At 42.0% G+C, this 24,558-nt stretch overlaps 1 protein-coding gene across 3 annotated transcripts in view; it reads right to left on the bottom strand.

Annotated features, from left to right (window-relative positions):
• The window catches only part of LOC136872593 (zinc finger protein interacting with ribonucleoprotein K-like), an 84,065-nt gene that overhangs the window by 33,001 nt on the left and 26,506 nt on the right, over positions 1-24,558 (bottom strand). The window contains exons 1-2 of one of the 3 annotated variants that reach the window (XM_067146391.2): positions 21,160-21,201; positions 2,306-2,409 (exon numbers count right to left, since the gene is read on the bottom strand). In XM_067146391.2, the coding sequence (XP_067002492.2) occupies positions 2,306-2,409; positions 21,160-21,186 (131 nt within the window). In that variant the 5' untranslated portion in view covers positions 21,187-21,201. Of the gene's footprint in view, positions 1-2,305; positions 2,410-2,610; positions 2,791-21,159; positions 21,202-24,558 lie in introns of those variants that run through there. The other 2 variants (XM_067146393.2, XM_067146390.2) reach the window with 2 other exon arrangements.

Below are 24,558 nucleotides of genomic sequence, written 5' to 3' on the forward strand. Positions count from 1 at the left end.
TGAAGAAAATTAAATAGATATGCAAGTTATTTTATTTTATATATTTTTTCCGTATTTTGCTGCCTCAAAATTAGGATGCGGGTCTTATTCGGTGGCGGGAGGTATTCAGGATTATACGGTACTTACAGGGCTTAGACAAGGCTGTAGTCGTTCACCTTTGTTGTTTATAGTTTACATGGATCATCTGCTGAAAGGTATTAAATGGCAGGGAAGGGTTCAGATAGGTGAAAATGTAAGCAGTTTGGCCTATGCTGATGACTTTGTCTTAGGTGGTGGATTGTGCCAAAAGCCTGCAGTCTAATCTCTTGGAACTTGAAAATAGGCACAATTAGTACGGTATGAAAATTACCCTTTCCAAGACTAAATTTATGTCAGTAGGTAATAAATCAAAGAGAAAGTGTCAGACTGGAGATACAAAGCTAGAACAGGTAGATAATTTCAAGTATTAAGGATGTGTGTTCTTGCAGGAAGCTAGTGTAGTAAGCGAGAATGAATCAAGGTGAAGCAAAGCAAAGCAGTGAGTTCGCAGTTAAGATGAACAGTATACTGTAAGAAGTAAGTCAGCTCCCTGTCAAAATTATCTTTACTTTGGTCTCTTTTCAGACCAACATTGCTTTACGGGAGTGAAATCTGAGTGGACTAAGGATTTCTTCTTCAAAAGTTAAAAGTAAGACATGAAAATAGCGAGATTGATTGCTGGTACAAACAGGTGGAAACAGTAACAGGAGGGTACTTGGAATGAGGAAATATAAAGGATAAGTTAGGAATGAACTCGATGGATGAAGCTGTGTGCACAAAGCGACTTCGGTGGTAGGGGTCATGTGAGGCGAATGGAGAAGGATAGTTACCTAGGAGGATAATGGACTCTGTTATGGACGGTAAGTGAAGTAGAAGGAGACCAAGACAACAATGTTTAGACTCAGTTTCTAACAGTTTAAAGAGGTACAGAACTAAACGAGGCTATGGAACTAGCTATAAATAGAGAATTGTGGCAGTAAATTCACAGAAGCTTGCAGACTGAAATCAATAATAATAATAATAATAATAATAATAATAATAATAATAATAATAATAATAATAATAATAATAATAATGCTATTTGCTTTACGTCCCACTAACTACTCTTTTACGGTTTTCGGAGACGCCGGGGCACTGGAATTTAGTCACTCAGGAGTTCTTTTACGTGCCAATAAATCTACCGACACGAGGCTGACGTACTGGAGCACCTTCAAATACCACCGGACTGAGCCAGGATCAAACCTGCCAAGTTGGGGTCAGAAGGCCAGCGCCTCAACCGTCTGAGCCACTCAGCCCGGCAGACTGAAATCTGAGAGGCACAACAGTGTATAAGGAGTATGTATGAACATAACTTTCACAATCTGCGATTTTTCAAGTAAATCGTTCAGTGGAAGACTTAACCCGACTACACTGAACTCGCACCACTCGCTCAGTATGTCTTACACATTGTTCTCCTCAATTTGAAGGTGTTTTGCAAAATGAGTGGCAAGAAGCTGTATTTCACTGTTGCCATAATTTTCCAATTCTTTTCAGATGGCTGGAATATGTGTCAAAAACACCAGTGGAACTTTGAATAAACTCATACTGAAGAAATGTGTCTATCAGAAAATTAATCCCACTTGCCAAAATATGTTTCTTGTCGCTTGTGAAATTCTTATCCACTTTTCCAATGAAAACTCCTGAAAGTGTTGTAGCAGAAACAAACTTTTCTTCTTCTTCTTTTTTTTTCTTAGTTTAATTTCCGGGTTGAACCATGTTGTAGTTGTCTGTACATCACGTACAGTTTGCCGACGTTTTGAATACATTGCAGTATTCTTTGTCAAGGCGACAGAAATACCCCTACCTGATCTGAGGTAATCAGTCTCCCAAGCAGAAATTTACCCTACTAGAGTGGCCCTGACCTTGGCCTTTTATATCCTAGCCTTACTGGCTGACGTAAGCCCTGGCTCTCTCGTGAGTATTCTGGAAGGTATGTGTCACAGCCAGGTAGTGGGGGCTTGCCCGCGCTGTTATGTAATGGGGTTTCGGCCCGTGTGTTTATGTGGTCTGTATGTCTTAAACTATGAATGATGGGCATCCAAGAACTACTGATTTTATATCCTTCTTCTAAATTTATATTGTTCGGATGTTTCTTGATTTTGATAGCCTCGTGGATTTTCCTTTCCTTTTCAGGTGCAATGGCGACTGGGCGCCTGGTATTTTTCGACCCCTGTATGTTTGTAGGTATGTATGTTAACAAATATTTGTAATCTTTCTACCTACTTAAGGGGCACAGGAAGATACTCACTGTGCTGTTACAGAATCTTCAGGTCCTCCTCCAGACCTATCTGCAATTCCCATGTTCTCTGATGAACTCCAACTGCTGTAATTGCCTGTAAAATCTTCAGGGTCCTAGAAAAACAAAAAAATTGCATGACCGCACAAAGTAATGGTTACTGCTCACAAACAAACTATAAAAGACATTCAACCAAATAAGAAGTCTAGCACATTCCTTGTAATGGCACAACATGCCCATCTACACAGGCAAGTCAATAAGTATCTCAATATTGCTCTAATTGTCTTTAGGTTGGCTCTATGGTGTGGTGTGCTCACCAGCTGCTAGATGGCATCGGTGTCTACATCTGTGGTAGGTTTCAGCATTATCAGATCAGTACAGCTTGTGCTGTTGCGAGGAAAAGATGGCCGCGCTACTTTATGTTTGCACCAAGGAAGAACAGCGTTCCGTAATCTGTTTTTTGCGGTCTGAGGGTGTACCAGGAGCAGAAATTCATAGAAGGCTTTCAGCACAATACGGGGACAATGTTTTGCCACAGCAAAGTGTTCACTAGTGGATTGAACAGTTCAAAAGGGGTCGCACGAGCGTAAAGGATGAGAAAATATACAGGCAACCTTCTGCAACCATAACTGATGCTAATATTGAACAAGTGCATGATATGATTCTGAATAACAGATGAGTGACTGCTGAATGACGTGACAAACCATAAGCACATTAACCATGGTTCTTAATATGAAATCATGTATAACAGGCATAATGTTAACAGTGTTCCTTGTTGATGATGTGTATAAGAATATCATACTCAACTGTAAGCCCATTAATGATCGAATTTGTGTTCTACGAGTGAAGGACCCCTTCTTCAGTATATCTTTAATCTATATATATAAAGAGTTTTGTCTGTATATTGCTCAGAATTTGAAAAGAATGGTAGGCCTATTTCTGTACTGGTCATGTCCACAGTAAAGGAAATGCACTTTTTACTTTTCCGTAATTTCTGTCTATCGGTATGTATGTACATGCATCACGAGAAAATGGCTCAAGAGAACTTCATGAAAATCGGTATGTAAAGTTGGGGGGATGAGCCACTACAATCTAGGCTATAAATCATTTTATTCACGCTGAGTGAAATGGTAGTTTAGGGAAAGGCCTAAAATTCAATTCACGAATATTTATATTATTATTATTATTATTATTTATATTATTAGCGGTCCTATCGATAAATACTTACATAACTGAAGTTATATAGTATTAAATTTCCGATCATTTATGTCTTATACATTTTTTATGACGATGATGCTGCTTGTTTTTTAAAGGGGCCTAACATCGAGGTCATCGGCCCCTAATGGTACGAAATGAAATGACAAACAAAAAGGTCAAAATCATCCACTGACCAAAATAAAAAAATGTCATGAAGAATGAATGGATGGATATGGACCCCCCCCCCAAAAAAAAAAAAACCAGTGGATCCAACTCAAAAAAAGACCATAAATAATAGTATTACTGACCAAGGGACCACTAATAAAGTACAATCCTGAATCAAGAATTCTTGATGTCTGAAGAAGTCCAAAATATAGGTCAAAGGCCCCTCAGAATAGTACTTATCGCTAGTAAAGTAGAACCATGGTATTTTGTTATGTTGGGGTACTAATCAAAAGTAGCGAAGACTCACGGTGTTCCACACATGATGGTACTACTCACAAGTATTGTACGTCGTACAGGTAACGCAGAACTATGGTGTTTCGCACACAATGGCGCCACTCATAGGGTAGCCAACGCAAACCGATGATGTTCCTCACCTAAGTGTACTAGTCACGGGTGCCGGTATTCCTCTGTTGTTCCTCACATAGTAGGTACTAATCACAGGCAACACAGACCCATGGTGTCACTCATATAGTGGTACAACTCACAGGCAACGCCCTGACCCGCGGTGTTGCTCACATGGGTACGACTCACGGGTACTGGAAACCCACACGAGAACCAACACATTGCTGCTACTAATCACAAACCTGTTTCGTACCTAATATAGTGGTACTACTCGCAAGTACAGGCAACCCATGTTGTTCCCCTCGTGATGGTACGAATCAAAAGTAGTTTCATGGTTCTAATTCAATCATTCCTTGGTCGCCCCTTTTAGTTGCCTCTCACGACAGGCAGGGGATACCGTGGGTGTATTATTAGTCTGCGTACCCCACCCACAAGGGGTACAGAGAGAGAAAAAAGAAGAAAGAAGGGATCCGTCACTTCGAGAAATGAAGTAACGGATGAAGGCAAGGGCCACGAAGGGCGTGAAAATGAAAGACTCCCTAGGCCTCGAATGCTCTAATACCGTCAGGGTCAGAAAAGAACAAGAATTGACCAAGGGAGGTCGGGCAGGATAGACGAAAGTGAGGAGCCTGGCACAAGTAAGTGGAAGCAATGCCAAGACTCAGCTAAGGGCCCCGTGGTCGCCAATCCAGACTCCCAAGTTCAGAGCTTCTTTTAGTCGCCTCTTACGACAGGCAGGGGATACTGCGGGTGTATTCTACATGTGCGTCCCCCACCCGCAGGGGTAGTGTGTTTGATCCGGGAGAGTTATTTTATTTCCCTCAAGTCCGGCTGCAAGCCAGTTAGGACCCCCTATCTGCCACCTGGGACACGCCACGTGGGAGTATCACCTCTCCCCCTGCTACGCCAGCGTAGTAGGTTTGTGGTTATACATTTTTACCGTACGGGCTATAACACAGATATTCATGAATTTGGATTGTTATTGCAAAGTCCACATCAACGCCGAACCACGAGAAAATGGGTGAACAGAATGTAATGAAAATCGGTATGTAGTGTCGGGGAAGAATAAACTGTAGTCTAAGCTATAAACAATTTTACTGACCCTGGATGAAATGGTAGTTTAGGGGTAAGCGCCTAAAATTTAATTTTTAAATACCTATGTTATTGGTCCTATAGAAAAGTACTACATTACAAAAGTTATAGAGAATACAATTTCCGATCATTCATGTTTTATTCAGTTTTACTGTACCGTCTATGATAAGAGTGGTATTTCACAGTCGGAAGGAAACCAAATGTGAAGGCCTACAATATCGAAAGCGCATAACATTACACTGACCATTGTTTGTTGTGATGTTCTTTGCCTCTTATGGTGCCCTCAACTCCGATAGATGGGATTACTGCTGCGTGCCGAGTATAACAGCCTGACTGAAAATTTGATGATGATGATGATGATGATGCTTGTTGTTTTAAGGGGCCTAACATCGAAGGTCATCGGCCCCTAATGGTACGAAATGAAAGAACAAAAATTGCAAAGGCATCCACTGACCAAAATAAAAATAAAATATGGCATGAAGAGTGAATGGATGGACAGGAACTCAACAAAACACAAAACAAACGAACAAAAACCAGTGGATGCGACTCAATACAGATCGAAAATAACATTATTACCGACCAAGGAACCACTTACAAAGCACAATGATGCTTGGTGTCTAAAGGGGGTGCAAAATCCACGTCTAAGGCCCCACAGAATGGTACATGTCGCGAGTAAAATAGAACCATGGTATGTGTCATGTTGGGGTATTAATCAGAAGTAGCGAAGACTCACGGTGTTCCACAAAAGATGGTACTACTCACAAGTATTGCAATACGTACAAGTAACGCAGACTTATGGTGTGTCTCACACAATGGCCCAACTCAGAGTCAACGCAAACCGAGAAGGTTCCCCACCTAGGTGTACTAAACACGGGCGCCGGTATTCCCGTGGTGTTCCTCACATAGTGGGTACTAATCACAGGCAACGCAGACCCACAGTGCTGCTCCTATAGTGGTACAACTCACAGGCTACGCCCAGACCCGCGGTGTTGCACACATGGGTACGACGCACGGGTACTGGAATCCACCAGGCCAGGCTTTTACTGCTACTAATCACAAACCTATTTCGTACCGAATTTAGTGGTACTACTCGCAAGTACAGGCAACCTATGGTGTTCCCCGCGTGATGGTACGATTCAAAAGTAGTTTCATGGTTCTAATTCAGTCAGCCCTTGGTCGCCCCTTTTAGTCGCCTCTTACGACAGGCAGGGGATACCGCGGGTGTATTCTACATGTGCGTCCCCCACCTGCAGGGGGTAGTGTGTTTGGTCCGCGAGAGGTATTTTATTTCCCTCAAGTCCGCCGGCAAGCCGGTTAGGACCCCCCTATCCGCCACCTGGGACGCGCCACGTGGGAGTATCACCTCTCCCCCTGCTACGCCTGCGTAGCAGGTTCGTGGTGAAAATTTGAGGGAAATAGCTGGGGAGTTAGATAACTTTTTTCTTTAGCATGCCATTCCTCTGGTTCATACATTGTGTGATACTGCTGGTACGTAACACACTGGTTCATCATAGTATTCCAGCTATTCAATCCCTACTCTGATGCGCTGTTTTGAATGAGCAGTGTGCACATTTTTCAGAGGCTCACTTAGTAATAGTAGTAGTATGACCAGTCTAGAATTAAAATTTAGGCCTATTCCAAATTATAGCACCACAATTAAGTAAAGAATTCAAAATTAAACCCTGAAAAGAGCCATTTCTTAAGAAAAGCGTCTTCCTCTTCACTTTTATTAAATTCTACATTCATTTTATTCCAAATTAGCAGTGAGGAGGGAAAGCAGGTGGAGAGTGTCTTCCATTATAATGAAAACTCCCTAACCTGACTATGACTGATAGTAGGCAAGCGGGCCTACCATTACAATGAAAATTCCCTAAACCAGTCTTCATATGAGAAAAGATGTTTGGCGACTTCACCGTCACGTTTCTAGGGTAAAGTTAAGAGTTATGCAATATAATACAATCTTGCTCACAAGGTGTACACTACCTAACCTAGAATTCTGCATACAATGTAGAATTCCACAGCGAAGCACGGGTACATCAGCTAGTATGTATATACAAGGCAACAGAAGATGCAGAGTCGACAGAAAAAGATATCATTTATGAACAGCTGGAACAAGAATTAGCACTAGTGGCAAAGCATGATGATAAAATACTCATGGAGGACTTCAACGCCCAAGTGGGAAGAGAAAGTGTTTACAGGAAAACTGCTGGTAAGGTGCATTTGCACAAGATTTTAAGTGATAGTGACATTAGTTTGGTTGATTTTGCAATAGGCAATAACATATTAAAAGCACATGGATGCAAAGGAAGGATATCAGGAAAGTAAAGTGGTGCTCTACTGATGGGATGACAAAACACCAAATTGAACATGTGCTTATAGATAGAAGGTATTCTTCAGATGTACTGGAAGTGGATAGTTGACGAGGCGCAGATGGAGGTAGTAAGAGTCAAATACAGACAAATGATAGCCAACAAGAAAGAGATTAAGAGAGCTGTTATACCCAGGATTGTTGTTGCTAAGTTATGAAGGGATGAAAATATAGCAAAGCAATATACAACAGTTTTGACAAATAGCGTCAATGAAGTGGGAGACTGGACAGGAGAAAGTACTGAAGTAAGGTGGCAAACGGTTAAAGGTATAATATACAAAGCAGCTGTAACTGTGGGCAGAGAGAAACAATCAAGGATTCAGGATTGGTTTTAATGAAGATTGTAGGAAGAAGACTGAAGAATGGAATGAGGGAAAAAGGTGTTACAGAGAATAAGAAATACTGTAGAAGAATACAGGGAGAAAAGAAAGAAAGCAGATAAGGAATGCAGGAAGAAAAATAGAGAATTTGAGGAACAGTGAATTGAAGAATTAGACAAGAGAAAGACTGCTCGGGAAACTAGAAAGTTTTATGTAAGGGTTATAGATATAAAGAAAGGATTTCATCCCAGAGCATTTCTCTGTGAAAATAAGGAGGGAAATCTGATTGGAGGTAATGTCAGATGTTAGACCGATGGGTAGAGTATTTGAGTGAACTGCTGAATACAGAATCGGAATATGAAAGTGGGCTTGAAGCTGGACAGACAGAAGGGAACAAACCAGAGAAATGTGGACCTGGAATCAGTCAAGGAACCTGCACTGCAAGAAGTTAAAGATAGAATTAAGTCTCTTAAAAACAATAAGGCACCAGGAGAAGACAACATTACAGCTGAAATTTAAAAATATGGAGGAGGTAAACTAACAAGGTGGTTGCAAGAGATTATGATAGAGATATGGCAAAAGGAGAAAATGCCAGAACAAAGGAATACAGCAATACTCTGCCCTAAACATAAGAAACATGACAAAGCAGACTGGAGGAATTATAGAGGAACAGCACTGCTATGTACTGCTTATAAAATTAAATCACAGCTGGGAGAATGCAAACACATGTAGAAAAATATCTAGGAGATTACCAGAATTAACAGATCTCTTACAGACAAATTTTTACTATTAGACAGATCCTTGGAAAATGTTGTGAATATAACATTGATGTTCACCAGCTGTTTATTGATTTTAAACAAGCACATGATAGTATCAGAGGGGTTCAAGCTATGGAAGGCAATGAAAGACATGGGAATATCTTACAAAAATACAATAATTGTTCAAATGACTCTGGAAAGTACAAATGTTGTTACGGAGTTATCCGTGGAATGCAGAGGTGAAAGAAGGTGCGGGCTGGAATGGGTCTAATTACAAGTCCGAAAGATGAATTAAAATTTCAATAAAGGTTATATTTTCAATAGACAACCAGATTTAACAAATTTTCACTAGGTGAAATAACCATAAAAAAACACAGGTACAATGATAATTTTACAAGCGAAAACACAAGTTTTAGGGGATCATTACAAGATCTGGGCTACGAGCCCCAAGATTTATAATTCCTGAGCTCTCAGCTAACAACCACAATTTACCAAAGGGCAAAAAACCCCTAATTACATGGAGCACTTGCTCCCACCTAGTAATGTCAAGCCTCCTACAGGCACCTTTCAAAATACCAGAAAGAGCTGACCCACTCTCAATCTTTCAAGCCTATTAAAGGCAATACCAGACTTTTACACATAATTGCCATCAAGGCACAACTTACATCAAATGAAACGGGGGTATCTCGTACCCAACCTACTGGGCCTCAGTGGAAAAGAACAGATTAATTAAATGGCCCAGAATACCAAGGTGAATGGAGGTGTTGCTTGCACTCCTACATGAAACCTTATAGAACCTAAGGGGCACTAGGCCAATAATACAGGGGCTATTCTCGAACTAGGGAGGTGACTCGTATAAGAAAATTTTAATACATTAAGAGTAGAAAATCGGTTATGAAAACGTAGTCACCTCAACTCAAAATGAAGGGGAGCTCGAGAGGGTAAAGCACTCTCTATCCCCGATTTACAGTTAAAGTAATAAGAAATTTCTACATAAGCCGGCACTAAGTTACATTTTTTGAGAGGTAGGTTACACTGAAAAGGTTTCGGACCCTCCCCGAGGGCTAAACTGCTGAGCTAGCAAGAAATAAAGGTTAAAAGGCCATTACCTTTGTTGAAGAGCTGCTGCCCGAAGGAAGAGGCGCTACCCGCCCCCTGCTATACTTCCATACACTAAGCTAGATGTTGTTGAAGTGGCCGAGAGACAAGAAAATCAGCAGTTTTTATACCCTCGGGGAAGATTCGAGACCTTTCATGAATCATTACGACACACCCACAGGCGTTTATTGGCTAACTAAAATTTACACATCAAAAATTGGGGAAGAAAGACAATTGGCTGAAAATTAATGACAGAAATTAATGATTGGCTAACTTCAAAACTGGCAGAAAGAAAAGATTTATATTGCCAACCCACAAATGAAAGAATGAAATTTAGCTATAGGAAAACTTACGAGTCTAAAATATCTCCAAGAAAAGTTCTAACACTTCGCACCAGGGTGCATGATCATAGTTTTTGGTAGATATCTGTGAGAGAATGTCCACACTTCTTGATAATTAGTAAACAAAAGCAGTTTGAAATTAACACAGTGACATCTTCTGAGAACCTGTTGTGATAATAAAGTTCAGAGTTTTTGCTGTAGAGGAGTACTTTAAGGCAGAAAATTCAAATGTGCAGCGTATAGGTGTACCAACCGGTACAAATGTAAATAAAGGTTGAGGGTACTTAATCAAAAGCTTTTGAAGTTAACCAAGGATTGCAACAGAGTGATGTACTTTACACCCTTGCCTTGGACAGTAGTGCGAATGTTACAAGAGAGCTTCCCAGGTGGAACATTGTGTTATCGAGTGACACAAGACTGCAGATGGCTCCAATATCAATCAGTCGAGTGGTTCACATTACGGTGGCATAAGGCCGTAGTATTGAAAGGAGACTACGTTGATAAATAGGGTATTCTAGCAAAAGAAGGACTGGGGAATAACAAGGTGTATTTGAATCCTTCTTTGATAGCTGATGCAATTTCTTCATTCCACCAAGGAACGAGTTTTCGGTGAGGAGTCTCTGAAAAGGAGGGAATGGACTCCACAGCAGCAGCAAGAATAACTTGTGTGATGTAAGATATTTCGTCGTCCATGGTCCGCCTGGTCTCCTCGTTAAAGACAGCTAGTGATGTGAACTTCGGCCAATCAGCATGTCTAAGGTCCATCGAGGAGGAGCCTCCATGGACTTTTGTTTCAACAACGTAAAATTAATGGGAAAATAGTTACCGCCAGAGAGATCATCGTGAGTATTCCACTGAAACAGCGTTCGGCTGAAGAGACTTACATCTATGCGAGAGTATGTGCCGTAGCATACACTGAAATGAGTTGGTTCACCTGTGTTCAAAATACACAAATCCAGCTCTGATACAAATGTTTCCAACTCTCTTCCAATGGGGCAAGGCATCTCAGAGCCCAACATGGAGCGATGGGTTTTAAAATCGCCTAATAATAGCAAGGGAGGTGGAAGCTGATCTATAAGATCAGTGACATCATTTATGTTAAGAGGCTGGCCTGGTGGAAAATAAACATTACACACTGTTGCTATGACAGGCAGCAGTACCCACACCACAACTGCTTCCAGTGGGGTTCTTACAGGAACCTCTTCGCTGTAAGCATCAGAATGAACAAAAATGCCCACGCCACCAGACGCCCGGTGAGCATAATACAGTTCTGTCGAGTATAGTCTGAAATTTCTCAAAACCGTATAATCACCTGGTCGGAGGTTTGTCTACTGAATACAGACTAAACTCGCCGCAAACTCACTAATGAGCTGACGCAGCTCAGCAAGACACCTGTCATAACCATTACAATTCCACTGTAACAGTGACATACTGTGCACTCCCCCCCACCCCCTTCGAGGTTTTACTCTTTGAGCCTTCGCTTGCGAGAGCAACAGCTGGCTTGGGCACAGCGATCTGTATAGGTAACGATGTCGTGGATGATGAACCTGGCAGACACTGAGCTATCATGCTGTAGTCTAGTGTCTTGGCAGGTATATTCGTGGAAGTAAGCTTACGGCGCTCTTCCTGGTAGGAAAGACCATCCAGGGTCTTGATCTCTTGGATCTTCTTCTCACTCAGATATGTCGGCAGTTCCAATCTCGAGGTGAATGAAGACCAGAGCAATTAGTGGACCTGTACGGAGTTGTGCACTCTTCCGTGCCGTGAGCTACTCTTCCACACGTACCACACACAGACTGATTCAAACAACGAGATACCATATGTCCAAATCTCTGGCATTGATAGCATTGCATAGGAGGCGGGATGTACGGCTTCAAATCGCAACGATAAGTTGTTACCTTGACTTTTCTGGTAACACTGACAACTTGAAAGAGACAATGAAGGCACCAGTGGCAACGTCTTCACTGCTGACTGCACGTTATACGCCAGATGTGTGTCACGGCACAGTTCTTCATGTCTTCCATCAACTTATCATCAGTGTTCAAAATAAGGTTGCGGTGGAAGATGACTCCGCGAATCAGATTCAAGGATTTCTGCTCCTCCACTTTGACAGGGATTTCGCCAAAATGTTCGCACTTAAGCAACTGATCAGCTTGTAGTGCTGTGAGAGTCTTCAAAAGCAAACTACCATTGCGCATTTCCTTGAGATCTTCAAGATCGCCGCAGATGCCTTCAATGTGTCTACTAAAAAGGACTGATTTTACCAGCTTAAAATCGTGCCAATTGGTTCTGGTAGCGCAAGAAATCTAGGGAAGCTGGATCCCATTCCTTCCCTCTGCGCATGTTCCCAGGGGGTTGAAACCCTCACGGAATCAAAAGTTGAAGACTGCGGTGGGGCAGGTCAAAGACATTTCGAAGCCATGCCCGAAATCATCCTCCCCGAATGCCAGCCACTCTGATCAGGGGCCTCTGTAGCCGAACCACGCAGCCAAGGCAATACCCACCTGGTCGTATTTTGATCACATGTTGCTTTATAGAATGGGGGCACGTCCTGATTGATGATTATGATGCTTGTTGTTTAGAGGGGCCTAACATCTAGGTCATCGGCCCCGTCTCTACGATCGCATTCGTACAACACACATAGCAGCAAGTCAGTGACCATCAAACCTCAGTAAACAACCAAGGGACTAATCTCCCCTCAATTAACACACGGGTAAGCGCCTTCTGTTATTTCCTTACAGTAGTACAGCCTTTAAATTCCAACAACTGACACACATACTATTCTTCCTTTTTCTTCTTTTTTACAGGATACACCCGATTTATATTATTTCACCTACGAGATTAGTAGTTCTCCATTTGAAGCCCAATATTAACACACTACTACACAAAATTTAATAATGTTTGAAACACAACGCGAGGAAGTCCCATAAGGTTATTTACACCGATTCAGACGACGTTTTATCATCAGTGCAGTTCGTTTTTCAACCAATATATGTGATTTTAGCATTCCTCATCATGTTTATTTAAAAAACATCATAGTTCATTACAAGAGCTCACACTTATGTGAATAACTGTTTTAAATCATAAACAGTATGTGAAATTGAGCAAAGATTATTATGATTTATACGAACATTTAATCACTACATACTATAGTAACATTTCATGTCATTCATTCCACTTACATTTTAAGCAATTTTAATGATCAGTATTTGTTTTAGACATAATATAATCTTCTTGACTATTTTTAAATTGTTAAAATTCGTATTTTATCAATGTATATTAGACATTTTTTTGTTATATTTACCAGGATCAGGGCCCTGACCGACTAAGATTGAGCGAAACAGGTCCTACTTGTAATTAAATAGTTTTATCCTAAATACAACTTTGAAAGAAAGATAATAACCTATTGTAATTAGGATACATCTGAACATAGTTTAAAAACTGTTGTAGTGTATTGTAGTGATATTAGAAATTAAGAGTGTTTATGCTATTATTTTGAGTAGTCTTGCAAATTTCAAACTTTAATTGTAATATCCATTTCAGTTGTGCTTAGTAATAACCTGTTGTATTATAATTAGGATACGTCTGAACATATTTTAAAATCATTGTAGTGTATTTCAGTACTTACTATAAATTAGTGTGTTTATTCTATTACTGTGAAATATTTGTATAGTATAGTATCTGTAGTATCTGTATTAACTCCCTTACTAGAATTCTGTTGCAGTAATTAGGGTTGACGTAACTGCAGTTTAGAATTGTGTAGACCTAATTCTTGTGTATTACTTTTGGTTTTCAGTAATTAACAGCAATTTTCATTCTGTTAGGGTGTTGTAGAAAAAATTTCCACAACTAAGCAGTATTGTAATGTAGTAGTAGCTTATATTAATTACATTGTTGTTGTGTGATCTTTGTGAACTATCCTAGACAATATTTCTTTCCTTTCATTTTTTTTAAGGCAATATTTCTTTCCATCCATTTTTGTTTTGTACAGAATAAGTTATTTTATTTTTTATTTTCTTCCCATTATTCTGTAAATAATGGCTAAGGAGTGCAAGTGTAGGAACTGGGGGTGTGGCCAGGCATTAAGGAGTATGAGGGAGGAGTTGGAGAGTTTGAGGGAGATAATTAGGATTCTCTCAGAGGACAGGAAGGAAAGTAGGCCTCTCTCAAATAATGTAGAGGATACAGTAGGTGAAAAGGAGGGATGGGAGGAAATGGGGGAATTGTAGAAGACAGGTAGTCTAATGTTCTAAGGGGAAGGAGATTGCAGGCTAAGGGTTCTGTTCAGGATCAGAATTCAGGACAGGTGTCGGTGAGAAATTTGTATGAGTCACTGCAGGTAGAATAACCGAGGGAAGATGAGGAACAGGGAACTGTTGCTGAGATGTGTGGAAGTAGGAAGAAGGGAAAAGGTAGGAAAGGGAAATGTAGTGTAGTGGAAAGGAAAAGACAGGTGGAACAGGGTCATGAGAGGGAGAAAAGGGAGGAGGAAGTAGCTTCTGCAGCAAAGAGAGAAGATAGGGCTGACCAGGAGGGGAAGGGATCAAATGAGGTGGGTAGGGTTGAGTCTCTGGTCATGGGGGATTCCATCGTTAGACATGTGGGGAAAGTGTGTGGAGGAAAGGGAACCAGGGTAGAGTGTTATCCAGGAATTAGCTTGACGCAGATGTTGAGGAAAGTAGACGAGAAGGAAGGGGAAAGGAGAAGGTGGTAGTGTTTCACGTTGGTACTAACAACGTAAGGCAAGCAGGTATAAGTACCAATAAAGCTGGGGATGTGTGCGACCTGGTAAATGAGATGATGCTTGTTGTTTAAATCAAAGGTCATCGGCCCCTAATGAAACGAGATGGACGACATGATATGTGACAGTTAAAATTTTAAAACACATCCACTGACAAGAGTTTTAAAAAAGGTGATGAAAAATGAGTATGAGATTAAAACAATCAGTGGATCTAATTCGCAATGCCTTATGTTGGGATAAAATAAGAGAAAATATAGGAGACAAAGGAGTAAGGCATTGCCTGGTAGTACAAATGTATATACATAATTTACGTTAGACGGTAAAATAAATTAAAATGTGCAACACAAACTAAAATCAAGTCAATAGGAGTAAAAACGCAATTGACACAAATACACTAGCACAAAACACAACATTACACACGATAAAAAGACCACTATCCCTCAAAGCGGATGACGAGGTCTGCTGACTGCTCGTCATCTCGCAAGATAAGGGGGATTGTACTCGGAAAGTTAAGACTACGGCGCAGATCAACCAGGTCCACACACTCCGTAAGGATGTGTACCACGGTAAGATGGTCGCCGCAGGTACATACCGGAGGGGGCCCTCCTTTCAGTAGATGGGAGTGCGTCAAGATACCGTGGCCGATCCGAAGGCGACATAATACCACGGCTTCCGTCCGCGAAGCCCGAAGGGAAGTCCTCCATACCTTCGTTGTTCCTTTTATCGCTCTCAGCTTATTGGGAAGTGGAATGGCCTGCCACTCCATCTCCCAATGAGACATAACCAGATGTCTCAGCTGAGAGCGAATATCACTTGCTGGAACCTTGAAAGGCAACAGGGGCAGTGTAACTGCCTCCTTGGCAGCCTGATCTACTAACTGGCTTCCCTCTATGCCCATGTGGCTGGGGAGCCACACAAACGTGATTCTGGTGCCGGCATCCGAACACCCGGCCAGCAGGTCCTGGATCCGCTGCACCAGAGGGTGCCGAGGGAAACGGGTATCAATAGACTGGAGCGAGCTCAAGGAGTCAGTACACACAAGAAAGTTTTGGCGCTCATTGTACAGTGCGTACCACAGAGCTCCACAGATAGCATAAAGCTCTGCTGTGTACACACTACAGGTTTCCGGGAGAGCAAAAAGAAACCGATCATTTCCGACAACGAACGCACAGCCCACCTTCGTATCTGTCCTTGAACCATCCGTGTAAACGACGACTGAACCTGGATAGCGGCCAACAACGGACAGGTATAGCCTCCGATAAATCGAAGGGTCCGTGTCTCCTTTCGGGCCAGTGTGCAAATCCAGGATGATTTCAAGTCGTCGTACAACCCACGGAGGTACCCCACTTGGTTGTCTGACAAGGCAAGGAATCGAAGGTACGTCAAACAATTCATAACTAATATCCAAGTGTATCCCAATGGGCCGCGTCGCACGAGGACAAGCAGCGTACAACAAACGGTTGCCATTGTTGAACACGCAGGGATAGCTTGGATGAAGTGGCATCTGTCGCAAATTTGCTGCATACGTAAGTAGAAGTTGCTGGCGCCTCAGGTGTAAAGGCGGCACACCAGACTCGGCGAGCAGGCTAGCAATGGGGCTTGTCCGAAAAGCTCCCGTCGCAAACCTAACCCCGCTGTGGTGGATACTGTTCAGCTTCGCAAGAACGCTTGGTCTTGCGGAGCCATATGCTGCACTGCTGTAGTCTAACCGGGATAAAATGTGTGCCCGATAGAATCGCAGGAGCACCGTGCGATCCGCTCCCCAATTAGTGCTGCTAAGAAACTTCAAGAGATTAAGCCTCTTGGTGCATTGCACTTTTAGCTCCCGCACGTGTGGCTCCCACGATAATTTACTATCGAAAAGGAGCCCAAGAAATCGGTAAGTGTCAACAACGGGAAGAACGACATTTCCTAAATAAAGCTCCGGATGAGGGTGAAGAGTACGTTGACGACAAAAGTGGACAACAGAGGTCTTTGTGGCAGAAAACCGAAAGCCATGTTCGAAGGTCCACTGCTCCACCCTCCTAATAGCTTGTTGTAATTGTCGCCCTGCGACTGCCATATTACGCGAGCTATAGTGCAGAGCAAAATCATCCACAAATAGCGACGGTATAACTGCTGGACCAGCAGCAGCAACAATACCACTTATGGCAATCGTGAACACAGTGACACTAAGGACCGATCCCTGTGGTACTCGATTTTCTTGAACATGGTATTGCGAATATGTCCTCCCTACTCGGACATGGAATAGAGGGAGGGACAAGAAATTTGCAATAAACGCCGGCACGTTACCTCGGAATCTCCATTGATGCAGGACTGAAAGGATACCATATCGCCATGTGGTGCCATAGGCTTTCTCTAAGTCAAATGAAAACAGCTACCAAGTGCTGTTTGCGGTGAAATGCATCCTGGATAGAACTCTCCAGGCGTACCAAGCGGTCAGTGGTGGATCGAGCGGCTCGAAATCCACATTGGTACTCGGACAAGAGTCCTCGTTTCTCCAGACACCACACGAGTCGGCGATTTACCATCCTCTCAAACAGCTTACACAGGCAGTTTGTAAGGCAAATCGGTCTGTAACTTCCTGCATACTTAGGATCTTTGTCAGGCTTGAGGACAGGAATGACTATGCCCTCTCGCCACTGAGACGGAAAAGCACCATCTGTCCCGATTCGGTTGAACACACGAAGGAGATAGAGTAGACTATCATCACTAAGGTGTTTCAACATCTGGTTATGGATATTGTCCGGTCCAGGAGACGTGACCTCGCAAAGCGCTAGGGTGCTGCGGAGTTCCCACTCCGTAAAGGGCACGTTGTAGTCCTCTGAAGCTTGAGAGGCAAAACTAAGGTGATGACGTTCCGCTTCCCACTTCAGAGCGAGGAAATGAGGATGGTAATTCCCAAAGCCAGATACATCTGCGAAATGACTAGCGAGATGGTCAGCAATCAGGAGGGGTTCAGTGACGATATTGCCTGCAATGGAAATTCCCGGTACAGAAGATGATTCTTGGATACCCGAAATCCGTCGAAGCTTAGTCCAAACTTGGGATGATGGAGTATGTGACGTCATGGACGACACATATCTCTCCCATGAAGCCTTCTTACTTTGTCGAATAAGAACTCGCGCCTTAGTGCGGAGTTTCTTAAATGTTACCAAGTTGGCCACAGTAGGCTGTCTACGGTAACGCTTATGAGCGCGACGGCGTTCTTTGATGGCTGCTGCTATTTCATCTTTCCACCAAGGAACGAGTTTTCGGCGAGGAGTCCCCGAGAAAAACGGAATGGACTCCTCAGCAGCAGCAAGAATAACTCGGGTGACGTGAGTTATTTCGTTGCCGAAATTTTGCCTGATATCATCGTAAAATACAGCTAGTGATGTGTACTTTGGCCAATCAGCATGTTTAAGAATCCATCGAGGGGGAGCCTCGACGGATTTATGTTTCAACAAAGTAAGGATGATGGGAAAATGGTCACTGTCACAGAGATCATCGTGTGCATTCCACCGCAACAGTGGAACCAACGTTTGGCTGCATAGACTTAGGTCTATGCGAGAGTATGTGCCGTAGCGTACACTAAAGTGAGTTGGTTCCCGTGTGTTCAAAATACAAAAATCAGATCTGTTAGAGGTGCTTCCAGCTCTCTTCCTCGGGGGCAAGGTGTCTCAGAGCCCCATATGGGATGATGGGCGTTAAAATCTCCTATTAAGAGGAAGAGTGGTGGGAGCTGAGCTATAAGATCAGCGACATCATTTATGTTCAGATGCTGGCCGGGTGGAAGATAAACATTACACACTGTTGCTATGACAGGCAGCGGAACGCGAACAGCGACAGCCTCAAGTGGGGTTCTTAATGGAACCTCTTCTCTGTAGGTGTCAGAACGGACAAAAATGCCAACACCACCGGAAGCCCGGAGAGCATAGTACCGTTCTGTCGAGTATAGTCTGAAAATTTCTCAAGACCGTATGATGATCAGGTCTGAAGTTGGTCTCCTGAATACAGACTATACTCGCTGCGTACTCACTAATGAGCTGACGTAACTCAGCAAGATGCCCGTCATAACCGTTACAATTCCACTGTAACAGTGCCATAGTATGAACTATAAAAGGAGTGTTAGGTTATGAGCGACAAAATGCTCGTAAGCCTAAACACTATCTACTTCTACATCCGTAGATGTAGAGGACAGCGCGACATCCATCCCGTCATCAAAAGATGGCACGGGCGCCGCCCAGAATTTCGACGCTTTTTAGGGGGCGAGTAGGTCCCCTACGAGGAGAGCGTGCAGGTTTGGTTGTAGGAGTGCCTCCTGGCGCAGACTCATACCCCCCCAGATGGGGGGCATGACTTCTACTTCGCAGGGGAAGTCCGAGAGCGCTCAGGACGGGCGCTCTTCTTCCCCTTCTTTTTTTCAGGTTTAGACGGGCTGGGAGATGGACCTGGTAAATGCAGCACGGATGAATTTTAAGGAAGCGGAGATTGTTATCAGTGGAATACTGTGTAGGAGGGATACTGACTGAAAGGTGATTGAGGATTTAAATAAGACTATGGAGTTGGTATGTGGAAAACTGGGAGTGAGGGTGGCGTGCACCAACCAAGAGTAAGTTCTACTTCCGTAGTAAAGTACTCTTGCAGTCAGCATTCGGCGACTTCCATACGAGAGTAAATTACTTCCGAAGTATTTTAGTCCTCTCAGATACTCCTGGAGTAAATTACTACAAGAGTAAAATGTTGAAGAGCACCATCTTGTAGTATATTACTAAAGAAGTAAATAACGTACGAATATAGGTTAGAATTTACTCTCACGTCGTGCATGGAGTAAGCTAAGTTTAGACTTGTTGACTAATGATAATATCGTGCCGTGTATGAGAGGGAAGACGTTTCAAACGTGTTTATGGATTATATTGACGATCTCGACGCAGTAAACGATGGGAAATGTAATAGTGCGTAGGCCTACAGTGCGTGAAAGGCGAGAGCCGTGTAATGTGAACACGGCGAGTTTCAGGAACGTTTTTGGTCTTAGGAAGGAATCCTTTACTTTCCTTCTAAATCTACTTGGAGATCACTTACAGCTGAATTCTTGTCTTAATTTTGTTGTATCTGTAAAATTACAGTTGCTGTGTGCCCTACGAGTGTTTCGTACCGGAACATTTCAGTACCGGTATGGTACAGTTGCCGGTGATCTAATTAACGTTTACCGCACAACTGCTAGCAGTATCTTTCATCGCGTGGTTAAAGCACTAGTTGAGGCTAAGAGGGAGGTACGCCTGCAAATGATGATGATCGTTCGGAAAATAAAAGGATACTTTTCACGTTGGCAGGTTTCCACACGTCGTGGGTGCAATTGACTGTGACTGCGCGCATATTCCCATTTATTGCCCTCTCGGTGACAACGGTGAACTTTTCAGAAATCGGAAGAGGTTTTTTTTTTTTTTTTTCAATTTGCTTAACGTCGCACTGGCACAGATAGGTCTTATGGCAACGATAGGGCAGGAAAGGCCTAGGGATTGGGAAGCGACCGTGGCCTTAAGGTACGGCCTACAGACCCAGCATTTGCCTGGTATGAAAATGGGAAAATTTCGCTGTGGATGTAGGCCATCTGTATGAAGAAACCGCCATCAGTTTTAATTTTTCCCGCGTGTCCATGACTTTCTGCTTTGCTTTTATGTCCTTCTACAGAATCTTAACTTGCTTTTCACTGCGTTTTCCGTCACTCGAAGCATTGAATTCTTTCGCCACGACTTTCCATGAATTTCCTTTCTTATCCAGCATCTTTATGTAGTGTTTCTTACACCTTATATCCTTTGCATAGATCGTCATTATCTCTATTAACAAGCATTTATCTTTTTCGCTTACGTTTTTCCCCCGTTTCCTATCGCACATAACCTTATCTATTTGGATTTCTTTAAAGAAGATACACGAACACAGCACTACTCCGCGAGTAACGAACGCTACTTCTGTAGTAGTAACTAAAAGAGTAAATTGTACTTCAACTCTCCGACGTTACTTCCGGAGTAAATAACTCCCGTAGTAATTTACTTCTGTAGTATGGACTTCTTTAGTAAACGCTACTTCCGTAGTAATTTACTCCAAGATGGTGCACGCCACCCTGAGATTTCTAGATCCTAATGGGTGGGTAGGAGCCAGGGATCTGCGCTCAGATGGCCTTCACTTAAACCGCAGTGGTACATGTAAGTTAGGAAACTTGTTTAGAAGGGTTATAGGCAGGTACATTCAGGGAAACGAGGTGGCCTAGGGAGCGGTGTTAAGCGAACAGGGAACTGGAAGTCATGGAAATCAAGTAGGGATGACATAAAAATGTTACAGCTCAACTGTAGAAGTATTGTAACAAAGGAATCGAATTAAGTAATTTAATAGATATATACTTACCAGATATTGTAATAGGAGTTGAATCATGGCTGAGAAATGATATAATGGATGCAGAAATATTCTCACGGAACTGGAGTGTTATAGGATAGGAATGGTGGAAGGGGGGGTATTCATTCTGGTGAAAGAAGAATTTGTAAGCTACGAAAAAGTTAAAGACGATAAACATGAAATTCTGGGTGTAAGGCTCATCTCTAAAGATAATAGGCAACTTGATGTCTTTGGAGTGTAGAGACCGGGAAAGGGTAGCACTGACGCTGATTCAGAATTATTTGATAAGATAATCAGCTATGTTGGAAATGGTATGGAAAGGAATGTGATAGTAGCAGGTGATCTCAATTTATCATATGTCAATTGGGAAGGTAATGCGAACGACAGGAAGCATGAACAACAAATGGCAAATAAGTTAATATAGGAAGGGCAGCTGATTCAGAAAGTGATGGAACCAACTAGAGGGAAGAATATTTTGGATGTGGTGCTGATAAAACCAGATGAGCTCTATAGAGAAACCGAAGTAATAGATGGTATTAGTGATCACAAAGTAGTTTTTGTCGTAGTTAAAAATAAATGTGAAAGAAAGGAAGGTATTAAAATTAGGACTATTAGGCAGTACCATATGGCTGATAAAACAGGCATGAGGGAGTTTTGTAAAGTAACTATGATCGCTGGAAAATGGTAAATAAAAATGTAACCAGACTCTGGGATATTTTTAAAGCAATTGTTGAGGAATGTGAAAATAGGTTTGTACCTTTAAAGGTGGTAAGGAATGGTAAAGATCCACTAATATTATAACAGAGAAGTAAAGAGTCTAAGAAGGAGGTGCAGGTTGGAATGAATTAGAGTTAGAAATGGTTATGGAAATAAGGAGAAATTGAAGGAACTTACTAGGAAATTGAATCTAGCATAGAAGTCAGCTAAGGATAACATGATGACAAGCATAATTGGTGGTCATGCAAATTTTAGTTAAAAATGGAAGCGTATGTATAGGTACTTTAAGGCAGAAACCGGTTCCAAGGAGAATCATTAATGAACAAGGGGAGTGTGTATGTGAGGATCTTCAAAAGGCAGAAGTATTCAGTCAACAGTATGTAAAGATTGTTGTTTACAAGGATAATGTCCAGATAGGGGAGGTGAGTAATACTAAAGAAGTATTAAAATTTACCTATGATAACAATGACATTTACAGTAAGATACAAAAGTTGAAAACTAGAAAAGCAGCTGGAATTGGTAAGATTTCTGGGGATATACTAAAGACAATGGGGTTGGGATAAAGTACCATATCTGAAATACTTATTTGATTATTGTTTGGTTGAAGGAGCTATACCAAATGAATGGAGAGTTGCTATAGTAGCCACTGTGTATAAAGGATAGGGTGATAGACATAAAGCTGAAAATTACAGGCCAGTCAGTTTGACATGCATGCATGCATGTAAGCTTTGGGAAAGCATTCTTTCTGATTATATCAGACATGTTTGCAAAATAAATAACTGGTTAGACAGAAGGCAGTTTGGGATTAGGAAAGTTTATTCCACTGAAGCTCAGCTTGTAGGGTTTCAGCAAGATATAGCAGATATCCTGGATTCAGGAGGCCAAATGGATTATATTGCGGTTGACCTATCTAAGGCATTTGATAGGGTAGATCATGGAAGACTACTGGTAAAAATGAGTGCTACCAAACTAGAAAAAAGAGTCAAATGGGTGGCTATATTTCTAGAAAATAGAACTCAGAGAATTAGAGTAAACAAAGCTTTATCTGACCCTGTAATAATTAAGAGGTGAATTCCTCAAGGCAGTATTATTGGACCTTTATATTTCCTTATATATATCAATGATATGTGTAAAGAAATGGAATCAGAGATAAGGCTGTTTGCAGATGATATTATTCTGTACAGTTACAAGATTGTGAGCAGCTGCAGGGTGACCTCGATAGTGTTGTGAGATGGACGGTGGGCAATGGTATGATGATAAACAGGGTTAAAAGCCAGGTTGTGAGTTTCACAAAGAGGAAAAGTCCTCTAAGTTTTAATTACTGCGTTGATGGGGTGAAAGTTCCTTTTGGGGATCATTGTAAGTACCTAGGTGTTAATATAAGAAAAGACCTTCATTGGGGTTGTACCGGGCGGTACACCTCTACGACGCAAGTTCAAATCTTGCGCCAATTTAATCTACTCTACAGGAGAAACCCTGAACTTTAAAAAACTAACTAACTCTACGGTTTATCAGAAGATGCCACTGAGTGTTTTTGATTTACTTTTGTTTTTCAGTGATCAAGAAGTGAGAACATTCTCTAACAGATGTCTCTACCCAAAAAAAACTATGGTAATACACTCTGGCGCAATGGAATGAACTCTCTTGAAGACATTTTGTATTCTTAAGTTTTGTCTTTACTAAATTTTGTTCTTTTATTTTTTGGGTTGGCAACATTAATCTTTCTGTCCGCCAGTTTTGAACTCCGCCAATCCCGAATTTCTGTAATTAATTTTTGACCAATAGTGTCTTTCTTCTTCGATGTTGATGTATAACTTTTAGCGACCCAATAAAATTGAGGGGGTGAGTCTACTCATTCCTGAAAGGTCTCGAATTTTCCACGAGGGTATAAAAACTGCTGATTTTCTTGTCTCGGTGCCACTTGTATAACATCTAATTCAGTGTGTGGTTATGTAGCAGGGGGCGGGAAGCGCCTCTTTCTTCTAGCAGCACTTCTTCTACAAGGTAATGGCCTTTTAACATCTTTATTTCTTGCTTGCTCAGCAGTTTAACTCTCGGGGAGGGTTCGAATCCTTTAATATGTAACCCATCTTGTTAAAATGTAAATTCCTTTCTGTCTATGTAAAATCTACAAATCTCTTTCACTGTAAAACGGGGATAGAGAGTGCTTTTCCCTCTCGAACTCCCCTTCATTTCGAAACTAGGTGACCACGTTTTCATAACCGTTTCTTCTCTTCATTAATGTATTCAAGTTCTCATACGGGTCACCTACCTAGCTTGGGATTAGCCCCTGTGTACCGGCCTAGAGCAACTTAGGTTTTAAAGGTGTTATTTGGAGTGCAAGTTCACGCCTCCAGTTCCTTCTGTACTTTGGGCCAGTAACTCAACCTGATGTTTTGTTTTCTTCATGCAAAGGCCCTGTAGGTTGGGTATTAGATACCCCTGTTTCACTGTATGTGTGCCTTGAGGGCAGTTAGGAGTAAGGGTTGTTGTGGCCTTTGATAAGGCTGGTAAAAAAAAAAAAAAACGAGAGCAGGTCAGCTCTTTCTGGTATTTTGGAAAGTGCCTCTAGGAGGCCTGACATTGTTAAGCGGGAGCAAGAGCTCCAGGTAATGAAGGGGTTTTCTACCCTTTATTGAATTGTGGGTGTGAGCTGGGAGCTCAGACTTTGGGGCCTGTAGCCCAGAATTATAA

Source organism: Anabrus simplex, chromosome 4 (assembly GCF_040414725.1).
Source record: "Anabrus simplex isolate iqAnaSimp1 chromosome 4, ASM4041472v1, whole genome shotgun sequence".
In the NCBI taxonomy this organism is placed as follows: domain Eukaryota; kingdom Metazoa; phylum Arthropoda; class Insecta; order Orthoptera; family Tettigoniidae; genus Anabrus; species Anabrus simplex.